The sequence below is a fragment of the Vipera ursinii genome (assembly GCF_947247035.1).
Source record: "Vipera ursinii genome assembly, chromosome: 2".
NCBI lineage: Eukaryota > Metazoa > Chordata > Lepidosauria > Squamata > Viperidae > Vipera > Vipera ursinii.
This window is the reverse complement of record NC_139513.1, coordinates 80707232-80720955: the sequence shown is the minus strand read 5'-3', so window position 1 is coordinate 80720955 and position 13724 is coordinate 80707232. Positions and strand designations below refer to the sequence as shown.

General features: G+C 40.8%; 1 protein-coding gene across 3 annotated transcripts in view; it reads left to right on the top strand.

Annotated features, from left to right (window-relative positions):
• Positions 1 to 565: 565 nt before the first annotated feature.
• Positions 566 to 13724, top strand: part of G3BP1 (G3BP stress granule assembly factor 1) — a 32289-nt gene continuing 19130 nt past the window's right edge. For all 3 annotated transcript variants that reach the window (XM_083354356.1, XM_083354357.1, XM_083354355.1), the window contains exons 1-2: positions 566 to 665; positions 12479 to 12592. In XM_083354356.1, the coding sequence (XP_083210482.1) occupies positions 12498 to 12592 (95 nt within the window). In that variant the 5' untranslated portion in view covers positions 566 to 665; positions 12479 to 12497. The remainder of the gene's footprint in view (positions 666 to 12478; positions 12593 to 13724) is intronic.

Sequence of the window (13724 nt, the reverse complement as noted above, 5' to 3'; positions counted from 1 at the left end):
GCAAGGAGCCCACTTTTCTCCCTCCCGTTTATTCACTCGGAACCGGACTCGTTTCAGGATGAGGTGCTTTCCCGACTCAATCGGTCCACATCCCAATTCTGTCAATCATACATTACCGTTCGTCGTACTGTAATCGGACTCTGCGCTCGTTACTGATCCGTAGCAACGCCCTTTTTTACACGGGGTTTCCGAGTCTTGATTATCAGACTTTCAACCGTGCAGCGCACCTATCCTTGGCGGGCTATCTAGCCACGCCTCCGCGGCATCTTTCTCCTAATAATGAAGGTAGCGTCGTCTCGTTGGTCTTCGCCTGAATCTATTTCTTCTATTCCTGCCTTAATAGGCCTTTTGTCGGCAGTTATTGGTTATTGCAGGCATCAATCTTGCTCCTCGTTCCGGGGCTTCCCGTCACTCTATTGGACTATTTCCTTGCCTTTCTGGAAGCTGTCCGTCCCCTTTTTTTCTTGTGGCCTATCGATCTCCGAGACGGGAACTTGGCCGACAGCTGATTGGATGTGGCCTTTCAACAGGGTTAGGCTGCGCCATAGGTATATTTACCCGGCGGCTGAGCACGCTGTTGCGTGAGGTGCTTCCCGTCTCTCGTCGTGCGTGTCTGCCTCGTTCGGAGTGAAACCTCCTCTCGTCCAGCTCCGCCTCGCCCTCAGGTTGGTTTGGCAGGGGTAGGCCGGGTCACGTCCTTCACGGGACTGCAAACGGCTCCGTCGTCACCATCACCATAGATGCGCAGAGGGCCCGAGCGGCGGTGGCTGCGGTCCTCCTCCCCTCCATAATCAATCCCGTTTCGGGCTCTCTCGGACTCTACGGCCTTTTTTTTCTTTTTTCTTTTTTGGTTGCTTCCAGAGCGGGCCGGAGAAGGGAGATGCCGCCGACTACTGCTTGGAGGCATCGATCCTGTTCAACGGCCCTGCAAGGAGGCTTACGGCCAAAGGGTTTCGAAGTGGCGGAATGAGGAGATCGTGGGGCGGGAGGGCCGGCAGCGAGCGAGCGAGCGAGACGACCTCTCTCTCTCTCTCTCTCTCGCTGCTCCTTTTGTAGTGCGGGAATACACGCCTGCGATAGCCAATTGGCGGCTTTAGCAGGCCCGGCCGGCCAAGGGATGTGAAGGACGGGGAGGGTCGGCCTCGACGCACGCGCGTGGCCAGGAGGATGGTGCTTTTATACCAGGGGTCGGCAACCTCGGCTCTTTTATGACTCGTGGACTTCAACTCCCAGAATTCCTGAGCCAGCTATGCTGGCTCAGGAATTCTGGGAGTTGAAGTCCACGAGTCATAAAAGAGCCGAGGTTGCCGACCCCTCTTTTATACTGACTTGGGCGACTCTTAAGCCCGCCCCGGAGTCGGTACTTTTATCGGTGCCAAACCTCGCTTCTCCCTGCCTCCTCCTCGTGCCCTGAGAGGGGGAAGGAAAAAAAAAGAAAAAAGAAGGTGGCCCCGCGCCCCGAACGGCTAGCTCGCTCAGTCAGAAGGTAGCTGAGCGGGTCTGTAAAGAAGCGCCGCGGGCCTGCCGAGGGAGGAAACGGGCCTCTTCAAAAGCCGCCGCGGCTCTTCTCTTCCCGATGAAAAAGACACAAATTCCGCGACACCGGCCGTCTCGGGCGGTGTAGGGGTGGGAGAATAATCAAAGGAAAGAGGCTTGAGAGGCCGCCCCCCTTTTTTTCTTTTTTTCTTTTTTACCGTAGCAGAAATAACTGCATGTAGAGGACAATGGTGTCCTTCAATAGCGAAGGGGGAAAGAAAAAAGGAGGCATGGGTAAAAAAAAAAAGGGGGCAGCGCTCACAAAGTGAACCATGGTCGCGGCTTTATTGTGCTACCCTGGCACACAGCTACGAGCTTTGTCTGTCGCCTCACGGAATGACAATTTCATTCCACCACCATCAGATCTAGGCTGGATATCTATCTATCTATCTATCTATCTATCTATCTATCTATCTATCTATCTATCTATATATCTATATCGATATATCTATATATATATCTATATATCTATATCTATATCTATATATCCATCTATCATCTATCTATATATATATCTATATCTATCTCTATATCTATATCTATCTATATCTATATATATCTATATATATCTATATATATGGACCTTTGGTCATTCGGGTTTTTCCCCGTGAAAACCTCAGAAAACAAATATCTATCTATCTATCTATCTATCTATCTATCTATCTATCTATCTATCTATCTCTATATATCTATATATCTATATCGATATATCTATATATATATCTATATATCTATATCTATATCTATATATCCATCTATCATCTATCTATATATATATCTATATCTATCTCTATATCTATATCTATCTATATCTATCTATATCTATCTATATCTATATATATGGACCTTTGGTCATTCGGGTTTTTCCCCGTGAAAACCTCAGAAAACAAATATCTGTCTATCTATCTATCTATCTATCTATCTATCTATCTATCTATCTATCTATCTATATCTATCTATCTATCATCTATCTTATCTATCTTATCTATCTATCTATAAAAACATGCAATTTTGTTGAAGTGCTAATAATAACTGCCCTGAAAACACCCCTTCCCCCTTCGTCAGGCCTGTTTGGGTGCAGATAGGTATGCGTAAGTGTGCAGAAAATATATGCATTTAAATCGTAGGCATGAATTTTCAAATACTTTTGAGCCCTTCACGTTTCACCTGTCACTCAGCTGTACTCTTGCCCCAGGTAGTCTTAATAGAAATCGTTTATGTGTATGTTCACTTGGCAACAGAAATCTGTGGTGAACATTGTAACTAATATGTAAACTGGGTCAAGTGGGAGCTTTCTAATCTGATGCTGAGTATTGTAGAGTAGCCATGTTTCCTTCCAGTCAGTGCTATTTTTGTCTTATCGGCAGCATTACGTTTAGGAAGTGTAGATGGTTCTAAGTTTTATGTATATGACTCCTTTATAACTTGCTGTTTGGAAGCCAGAAGAGTTGTGGTTTGAATGTAATTGTACACTGTGAATGTAGTTCTATAAAACTCAATACTGCAGTTTCTTTTGGGGAATGTCAGTTATGTCCCCTTAAGTTAAAGACCACAATGAAATATCCTAATGGTTATTTTGATCTTTGTGCTGGTGTTACATACTAGTGACACAAGAGATTCTTGGAGCCTGACATAGCAGTACTTACGCATCCTATTCCAAACAATTGTACCTGAATAGAATTTTATTTTGAGTGCATATGGAAAATTGATTCTTTCCCCCCTATTGTGCTTTTTAATATTCCTCTTATAAGGGATGCTGTAGATGTGTGTCACAGAACATTTTTCACAGAAAAAAGTTTTCCTATGAAGCTTAAAAAGACTTACTATGAGAAGGTTAAATTTTATATGCAATAATAGGCAGCAACAGAAAAATAATCTAGCTTGACTTCCTCTTGCTGGGTTTGGCACATTTTTTTGGCAACTTGGCTTGGTAACATGCATTCTGCAGCAACAAATCATCTTTCCCTTTCTAATTTAAAATCAAGGAATAATTTATATGAAGGGAACAGAAGAAAAGTTTTCATGCATCTTTGTGATGTGGTACTTTGTAAGTACTTCATTTAGCTTTCCTTTGAGAATAAGTTTGAAAGGAGCAATGGTGCTCTAAAATTACTCTTTACTAACTTGCCACAGAAAAATACTAAAAACTTCCGTCTCCATCCAGCTGATTGAGGAATTGCTGTAAATTAGCACCTTTTTCCTTGTTTTTTTTTAAAAATTGAGACATATGTCATAGCTTTTTATGAATACAAAACTGACAGTACCAAATGATACTGAATTTATATCCCTCTCCTTGCTGGCAAAGAGTTTTATTGTGAATTTCTAAATGTTGGGAGTGTGTTGCTAAATCATTCTTTTATTTGTGTTAGTGTTGTATATATAACCAAGGGAAAGCCATGGGCAGGATGTTTCTATGGAGACCAGTGTGTAGTGGGAGAAGAGTTCATAGTGGAGGAACTGCCATTTTGTCAACCATGTTGAGTTTATTCTAGTGAGGATGAAAAGGAAAGTTTTTCCTTTCCTGACATGTTTATTCCTTTCATAGCAAGTAGAAGGAGCAGCTGAATGTAGTTTCTCCTATTCTGGGATAAGATTTGCAAAACTTTTACTATTAGAACACTGGCTGCAGAGATGGAGATTTCTGCTTCAAAACTAAGGATTTCCATACCAGGTTTGCCTCACCGGTCGTTTAATCCTATAGCTGTTATTAACTGTTAAGATGTCAGAGTAAAAATCAGCTTAATGCATTACAATATCCCCATGTGCAAAAAGGATCTTTCACAGTGATGGGGAACATAGGATAACTTTTAGCACCTAGTGCTCAGTGGGAAAGGCTAGTAGGTGTTTGGTAATCTGAAGTCCAAAGTTCCCCAATTCATAGTTAAATACAAGGTGAATATTAAGCAGTGACATAAGTTCAGTACAATATGTAGTGATTAAATAAAATCCAGAAGGTACTAGAGAATATAAATGTGATTGCCATCCATGTAAAAGTACTGTTGTGATTATTTGAAAAGGCTAAAGTTTGTATTAGCTAAAATGAAAAAGGGTGATTAATCTTGGTATCAGATGTTAATATTAGTTGAACATAAATAACTACCTTTAATGGTAGATATAAAAAATCATAATAATGAACAAGTTTTTGGAAAATGCTAGTAATAGTTGTAAGTTGCTAGACCTTCTTGAATTAGCTCACCCATGTTGCTATATGATTCATAGAAATTGGCATAAATTCTATTTAGTGCCCCATAGGGTTTGGTGTTCTCCCCTATTCAAAAACTACATGAAGCAGCTGGGTGAAATCCTCCACTGCCATTGGGTGAGGTATCATATTGATATACCTTTTTCCTGCTTTGGAATTAAATGATGCTGTTGATGTTGTGTCCCAGTGCCTGGAGGTTATAGGAAACTGGATGGGGAACTTCAGGCTTAAGCTGAGCCTTGGAAAGATTGAATGGCTCCAAGGTTTGGAGTCCCTCCAATTCAGGAACTTTGCCATCTTTGTTATAGGATAGATTTGCACTGCCCCAAACAGACTTTATACAGTCTGGGAGTCCACCTAGACTTGTAACTGTTATTCAAACAGCAGATGACAGCCATGGCTAGGAGGGCCTTTGCACAGCTTCATGTTGTGTACTGGTTCCTCCCATTCCTGGATTGGGAGGCTCTGCTCATGATCACTCATGTTCTGATCAACTCTTGGATGGATTACAGTAATACACTCCACATGAACAGTATCACGAAGCATCCATCTGGTGCAAAATGTGATGATGTAGGCAATTATGTGTTTCCTTGGCAAAACCAAGGTGCTGATTTGGCTTTAAAAGCCCTTTATGACACGTGCTGTTTAAAGGACCATCTCTCCCCGATTATTTCTGGCCATCCCATCAACTCTAGCAGAAAAAGTCGTCTATATTTTTCTCTAATGCTTTTGGCAAATGTACCATACAGCATCCATCACATTCCTCCTTGCTGGATGGCCAAAATCTCTAAGCAGCTTATGAAAGCTATTTCACAATTTTAAAAATGTGACAACGGGGAAAAAACAGATTGCGTACCAGACTGAAATAAGTTCTACTAATCCACTGGCTTGAATAATAATATTTCAAATAAACTTCTGTTGGGTATAATTCTTTTACCTGTAACATCTTACTGTAAACTAAATCTATTTAGTTATTCCCATGCATTTGATGGTAGGAGTACCTGCAGATTATGTGCAAGAAGCTGAATTCCCTGGAGTCTTCTAGAACATTTCACTCTAGATGTAAAAGACAGATCCATTTCTTCTACTTCCTAAATAGTTGGTGTCTGAATATGATCTTTTATAACTTTCCATTTACACATATTGCAATTTCTGATTACAGTAGTCCTCAATTTACAACCATTATTGAGCCCAGGATTATTGTTGTAAGAAGTCATGGTAGCCATTAAACGGATCACCATGTGACTGCCTAATTTTATTTTTTTGAGCTGGTCATTAAATGAGCGTTTTTCATTGGAAATCAGAAGTAAACACTGGAAACCAGAAACAAATGCTGATTTGTAAACAGCTATGAATGTGAGCAGTTGCCAAGTGCCCAAAATGAAACCACAAGACAGGAGGGGATGTGCGGCTGTCGAAACTCCACCTTTTTGGTGGTCCATCGTAACTTCAGATGGTCACTAAGCAAGGTCGGTCTATCAAGGATTTTCTTGCAGAAAGGAAATACAGAATCAGATTTTGTGGCTATGCCCATACATTGCTGAAAAACTGTTTAGTTATGAAGGTGTAAGGAAAATAGTGCTGAAATCTGAAGACAAGATTTCTGAAAGCTACCATGTCCTATTTTCCCTCTCAGTAGTGTTCTTGATTATTGGGAAGAATGGAGCAAAGTAGTTTTCATATAATGGAAATTGGATAATTTCATCTACTCTGTTGTCCCTTCCACAAATAGAAACAGTAGTTTGGTTCTGACTTGATTAATTATGTATCCTAATTGGTTTGAAAAGTGAGATGAAATATATTGCTTCAAATATATGAAATAAAAAACCAAGGATAAAGAAAGGCACTTTCCCCCAAAATAGCTTCAGTTATGAAAATTAAATATGCATTACAGTGGCTTTTCAACATTTCTATTAAGAGGCGTTCTATAATCATTCTAATTTGACCAAGTGGGAAGCAAGTGGATGAATTCTCAGCAATATTGTTTGCTTCACTATATCAAAGACATGCAGCTCCTGGCTTCCTAACATAATTCATGTTGTCAGTCATTTTGTGAGAGTGCTCACAATATGTTCTTCACTTTCTAGAGAGACACCTCCCACACCACCCCCACATCAGCATTCATAAGTTACCATGAAAAGCTTGCATTTCTTTAGGAGCTCAGCAACTGGTGTTTTTCCGGGTCTGTTGAGTTGCAGTTGACAAGTTGACATTGAAAGCTGATCCTCTTCAGTGGTATAGATCAGAAGTCTTTGCACTGAATGGCATTATAGTGCCCTTGTTTCTAAATTGTTTATAAATCAATTTAAATATTTCAAACATGATATTTATTTATTAAACTTATTTGCCACTTATCTCACTGTGGGGGTACTCCAGGTGGCTTACAACAACAAAGAAATGAAAGAGTATAAACAAAACAGAAGTAAAATAATAGAACAATGAAATAAAAAAATGGGAAAGATGGATGGGTGGGTGGAAAGCAAAGAGTAAAGGGGGAGGGGGAGTTGACATAAATCCAGCAGCCACCTGCACTGTGGAAATCCCCAGGCCAACTGGCAGAGCCAGGTCTTCAAGCTCTTCTAGAAGGGTAGGAGGGTTGGCATAGAACTTTCTCTAGAGCGGGGCTTTTGAACCTGTGGTACGGGTACCACCTGTGGTACATTGGCACCTGGCAGGTGGTACACGACCATCCTAGAGAAGTAGCTGGGGAGGGGAATGAGCTGAATTGGTGGCAGCACCGCACAAGCCTGAGCGAGAAATGGCTGGAGCTGTAGGGCTGTCAGAGCTCAGCGGAAGCACCAGGATCAGCACCAGGCTCTAGCTGGAGTTCGGCGCTGATCCTGGTGCTTCTGCTGAGCCCTGAAGAAGCGCCGATCAGCTGGAATGTTGCAGCATCTCCAGGATCTTTTGATTTACATTCAGATGCTTGGCAACTGATTCACATTTATGACAGTCACAGGGTCATGTGAAGTGACCAAAACCTGCTGCAACCACCCAGCAAATGGGGGGAATAAAAAGCAAACACCCCCCCCCACCTCACCCCTGCTGCCAATCCTCACAGAAATGCTTAAAACAATGAAAACCTCGGACAGGAGGAAGAGCACGGCCGGGTGGGCAGGCACGTGTCTTGCTTGGCTGTGGCTTGGGGGCACTTTTTTCAGTGCCATTGTAACTTTGAACAGTCACTAAGCGAACTGTTGTAAGTCGAGGACTACCTGTGCATCACTTTTTTCCTTTTTTTTTTTTTTTGGTCATCACGTTTTTGACATCTTGTTAGGCGACTGGTGGTACTCGGATGTTGCCTTATCCTAAAAGTGGTACAATGGGTGAAAAGGTTGAAAAGCCCTGCTCTAGAGGATAGGATGTTCCCAAGAGTGGGCACTGTGGCAAAGAAGGCTCTTCTTTTGGATCCGGAAAGTCAGAGTTTTTCGATTGATGGGATCCGCACTAGGTTATCTTTGCCGACATGAGTAGGACAGATGTGTCCTACTGGGACAAGATGATTCATCAGGTAGCCTGGACCTAACACCTTAAACTGCCCTCAGAAGCAGACCAATAGCCGGTGAAATTAATGGAGCAGAGATGTAGTGTGGGGCTATCTTAGGCATCCCAAAGACTGCATAGATGATGGAATCCTGTGGCCCAACTTAACTGTATCTTGTAAGTTTAATGAAATAGATTAGAATTTTATTTACTATGTTGAATGTAGCGTTACACTATAGAAATGTTTAAGATGGTAGTACAATTTAATTTGGTTTGTAACCCTTTCAATTGCAGGCAATCCCTCAGTTAAGAATGTCCAACTGAAGGACTAACCCTGAATTCAGATAGGTTGCCAGTACTGTCTCCTCAAGGCAACAGTGTGCTGAAGTTGCGCAATGCTTTCAGGAACCTCTGAAGCCATGTGTTTTTTTAAAATACTGTCCGTTTTTGTCAGTTTGTAAAAGTATTGCACAGCTTCAATGTTTTGTCACTTCAAGAAAGGACATTATTGCCTGCCATTTTTAGTAATACATAGTCTGTTTCTAAGCACAAGTTCCAACTACCGAAATTTGGGTTAAAGAGAAAAGTTAGGAATAGAACTCATTCTTAACCTGGGAAGTTTCTATACTGTATGTGGATTCTATTCTGAGAGCACATGTTATCAGTGTGCTGGTGTATCATAGATTTCCTTCCTCCTCAGGTTTAAACCACCCAAAGTGGATATTTATGAGGCGTGTGTATCTGTGTGCAGTGGTTAGAATGCAGTATTGCATGCTAACTCTGCCTACAGCCAGGGGTTTGAGCCTGATTGGCTCAAGGTTGACTCAGCCTTCCATCCTTCCGAGGTCGGTAAAATGAGGACCCAGATTGTTGGGGGCAATATGCTGACATTTGTAAACTGCTCAGAGAATCCTGTAAAGCACTATGGAGTGGTATATAAGCCCAAGTGCTATTGCTATTTGTGTAAAAAAGAAGCATTACTGATGGGGCTATCGCTTATTAAGCTTTGATATTCTGCCACCGGGCTGAAGTACAGTAGATGTGGTCCTCACTGAGTGACCACTCACACTTAAAATGGTGCTGAACAAGTGACAGTTATCACCCATCCTTGTGCGCCTGTTGATTGCAGCATATAATTGCACAATTGGGATCTGGGCCCTTAGTGCCCAGCTTCCAGTTAGAACATCAGAGTGTACAGATCACCATTTGCAGCCTTTGCTGGCTTCCTACCAGCAAAGTTAATGGGGAATCCAGCAGGAGGTTATCAGTGGGGACACCCTTACTTAATGACACAGACTGATTTGCTTAACAACAGCAGCCATGAACGCTAGAATTTACATCGCTAATCTGTGCAGTCATGTCATGTTGCACTTTATGGCTACATCACTTAGCGATGGAAATTCTGGCCTGAATTATTGTTCGTTAGTGAGAAGTACCTGCGGTTTCTTTTTAGGGAGCTCTAGAATACCAACGTTCTCTCGAGATTGCGTGAATTTTCTTCTCATATTAACCTTATGCTAGACTTCACAATAATTTCCTTCACATTACTGTAAAGTTACGAGATTTTTTTATGTCAGAAACCAATTGCTAAGCATGTTTCCAATTTCAGTTTAGAATATCATATAACCTATTGTTTATATCTGATCCCTACAATATAATGGTATCTGTTCAAACTCAACTGTCATGCATTCAAGTGATTTTAAGTAGGCATTTGTTAAGCTGTTTAGCTTCATTAAATATTAGTTTAACAAAGGTAGAGTTGTGTACATTAACTATAATTCCTAGCTAAAAGAATTCACGAATCTTTTAGTATTTATTCTGGTCAGTGTTGCCTTGTATGGGCCTTTGATAATAGATCTGGACTTCTTTGCTTACACACAATAACAGACTGCAATAGAACAGTTCAGATATAGAAGCCAGATCAAGCAGTAGATCCAGATTTCAACTTGTCCTAGCCAAATCTGTCCTTATAATATTGTTACAGAACTTAGTAACCTAGTATCAACATGGATTGACGCATTTTCTTTTTTTAAAATGATATTTTTGTATTGCTGCAGAAAATCATGGATTATGTAGTTCAACCAGGTTTTTAAAAGTATTTACGTTAAACTGTATTTTATATCGTATATTATTTTGGTTTCTGAGAAAAAGAGTAAATAGGTAACAGTTTGAAATGCACCATTCAAAAACAAATATATTTCAGTCCTTTGCTGCCATTTTGAAGCAATTAATCTAGAATTCATTCAGAATATTAATATTTCTCATCTATCATTTATCTATCATTCATTTATATGGCCCAGGCATCTCACACGTGTGACCCTGGTTGGCTCACAAAGTTAAAAACAAAAACGAAAAAGGAATAACAAGAAACAACAGTAACAAAACCCACCACCAACAAAAAACACAATTGGAAAATATAGGAGAGTACCATCCAACAGTTTATAGTATAACCATCTTATCAGCTCCATACCTCCACTGGTCCCCAGGCCAGAACCATGGCTTCAGGCTCCTCTGAAAGGCCAATGGGGTTAGGTCAGTCTAACCTCAAAGGCAATGACATTCCAGACAGCAGATGCCAAGGTGAAAAAGGGCTCTCGTCCTGAGTCCCCTCAGATGAAACCCCCTATATAAGCGGTACCCATAGTTGAGCTCTTCTGCTGAACCTAATGGGATAGGTAGATGTAACCAGGGAGAGATGGTCCCTCAAATAACCATTCCCCAAGGTTAGTAAGAATACTGTTTGTTTCATATACTACTTTCCCTAATAAACTTATCTGTGGATGAATACCCATAGCTGTTTCATTGTATAATAGACAAATTTCTTGCATTTATTAATTTATCTACATTCACTGCTAGTACTTCATTACCTCTTGATGTTTGCTAACCCCGTTTGTTCGTGGGTTTGGTAGGAAAATAATCGAGATGAGCTTTCCTGCCTCTGATGAGGTATTGTGTTCACAATGAGAAACATATTGGTATTTGAGTTGCCATGAGAGCTTTTATTGTTTCTTGTATAGTTATTTCACATAGTTAGCCCTCTAAGATTTCATCCAGATTAATCAATGTGTACAAATTTAATTCTTTTCATGTGAGCAAATTATATTTTACAGAGAATACTTTTGTTTCAGTGATAACCGTTTCCATGTCATTTTGAGATTGGCTAACCTATTATGGTAGTAGCATATATATTTTCAAACTCATGAACAATTTTATACCTGATATTATATTAATATTTGAAGTAGATTGGTTTTTGACTAGTTGTATCAGATACCAGTTTATGTAAACCGTATTTCAAAGAGTAAGCCTATTACTTAGTTTTTGATTTAATAAGTAAGCTGTAACAATGAGTATTTTACAAGTTCTGGAAAATCCAGACAGAATTTTGCTGGAAGTGTTGTATTTTTTAAACTATTATTTAAATTATAGCAACCCAAGTCCAATAGACTTTGGGTGACATATAGCCCCCTCCTCCAGAATTCATGAAAACAGCTAAAGCATCTTGTTGGTAAAAGAGTCCTACACATACAACTATAGAAAATAGTAAAGGCCAGCAAAGTGGTCAGATCTCTGATAGAGGGCACTGTTTCACTACCTAGGAAAGATAACTTTGATCAAAATATTGATAAAAATGAAAGATCTATCTAGCTCTTTTCATAGGGTCCTATTCTGTATGATCCACAGAAGGGAGAGGAAAGTATTTTGCTGGACTTTTCTAGAAGAAAAGAGATTAAGACAGGGGTCTTCAAACTTTGTCCTTTTATGGCTTGTGGACTTCAACTCCCAGAATTCCTCAGTCAGTGTGCCTGGCTGAGGAATTCTTGAAATTGAAGTCTACAAGTCATAAAAGGACCAAGTTTGAAGACCCCTGGATTAGGAATTGATCTGTTGCTGCTTCTCTCAGTGTAGATGAACTAAAATGAAACCTTTTGTCACTTTCATGCATGTTCTCTTGAGCATTGGAAGAGCCTGAATGGCAATAACTTTTTCCTTTCATATGAGATATTTCTGGAAGTGAGAGGTAATTCCTGTATTTCGGGCTGAATATGCAAAGCCAGTGTAGACTGAGCTTTCTCATGTCCTTAAGGACCCTAAGGAGTGCCTGGGAAGAAGAAAATCAAATACTTTTATATCCCTGAATAGTGCTTGAATTTTAGGGTAATTTAATAAAATATGAAATAAATAATACATTAATTTAGCTGAACTTAATTTGCAAGACTTTAGGTGGGTTCAGATTTTCATGAAGATTTTGGCCTTCAGTTTTCAGTTGACCAAAGAAATGGTGATGGAGAAGCCAAGTCCCCTGCTGGTTGGGCGGGAGTTCGTGAGACAGTATTATACTCTGCTGAATCAAGCACCAGACTACCTGCACAGGTACAGTTTTCAACTTACCTTTGTAAGCTTTTCTAACAATAAATTAACCTGTTCTTCTGTTTGGTACTTGCGTATGTCATAGCACTTGTGCTTTTCATTCCTTTTTCTTACATCGGCTCCTTACCCTTACTCTTAATGCTTTTAGCAATTTGCTTGCTACATTAAAGAACAGCAATTACGCCTTAAAATTTGGTATTATGCAAGCAAATTTCTTATGTACATGCTTTTTCTGTGCCACTCTAAAATATGTTCTCAACAATTGTGTAATTATTTGATGCAGATGTTAAAAGGAACATGAACTGCCTGCCTCCTTTCTGCTACAGTTAATCCTATTTTTACAGCCACAGTTGGGCCAAAATGACAGTTGTTGAGTAAAGCAGTCATTAAGTGAGATGTCATGTGGCTGCTTTGCTCAAAGACCATAATCCTGGCACTTCTGATTGTGATCGTTCATAGGGAATAATGGGTGTTAAGCAGATAAGTCCCAGGTAAGGAATGCCAGGGTGTTTCAGAGGGATGGGGAGGGCACTAGGAGGCCTGGTATTCGGCTGGGTCCTAATGGGAGGCAGACACGCAACAAAAAGCTTTCCTGAACTATTGCTGGCTTTAGCCATGGGTAGCAAACGGCCGCAGGAGAAGCTGGGTCCAAAAAGGAGGTAGATGAACAATGAAAAGGGTATGAAAAGGAGGTAGCTAAGGAAATGAGGCACTTCTGCTTTGGCCACTGTAGCTGGCTGCAGACGTTTGGTGCAGAACTGGGACACAAGGTAGCTGGGTGAGCCACACCATTTTGGGTTAGCTTGCTACCCTACAAGGTAAGGTAGCAGGGGCCAAAAGAGCAGAGATGAGAGACAGTCAGGTGAGTGGGGGAAAGTTGCAGCCTCCCCTGGATTCCTAAGTGTAGGCAGGGAAGAGCCCAAATTTTGATCACATGACCAGGGGGTCACTGCAACAATTGTAACTGGGCATGGGTCATAAGGCTTTGAACTATGGTGCTGGAGAAGACTCCTGCGAGTTCCTTGGACTGCAAGGCGATCAAACCGGTCAGTCCTAGAGGAGATCAACCCTGACTGCTCTTTAGAAGGCCAGATCCTGAAGCTAAAACTCAAGTACTTTGGCCACCTAATGAGGA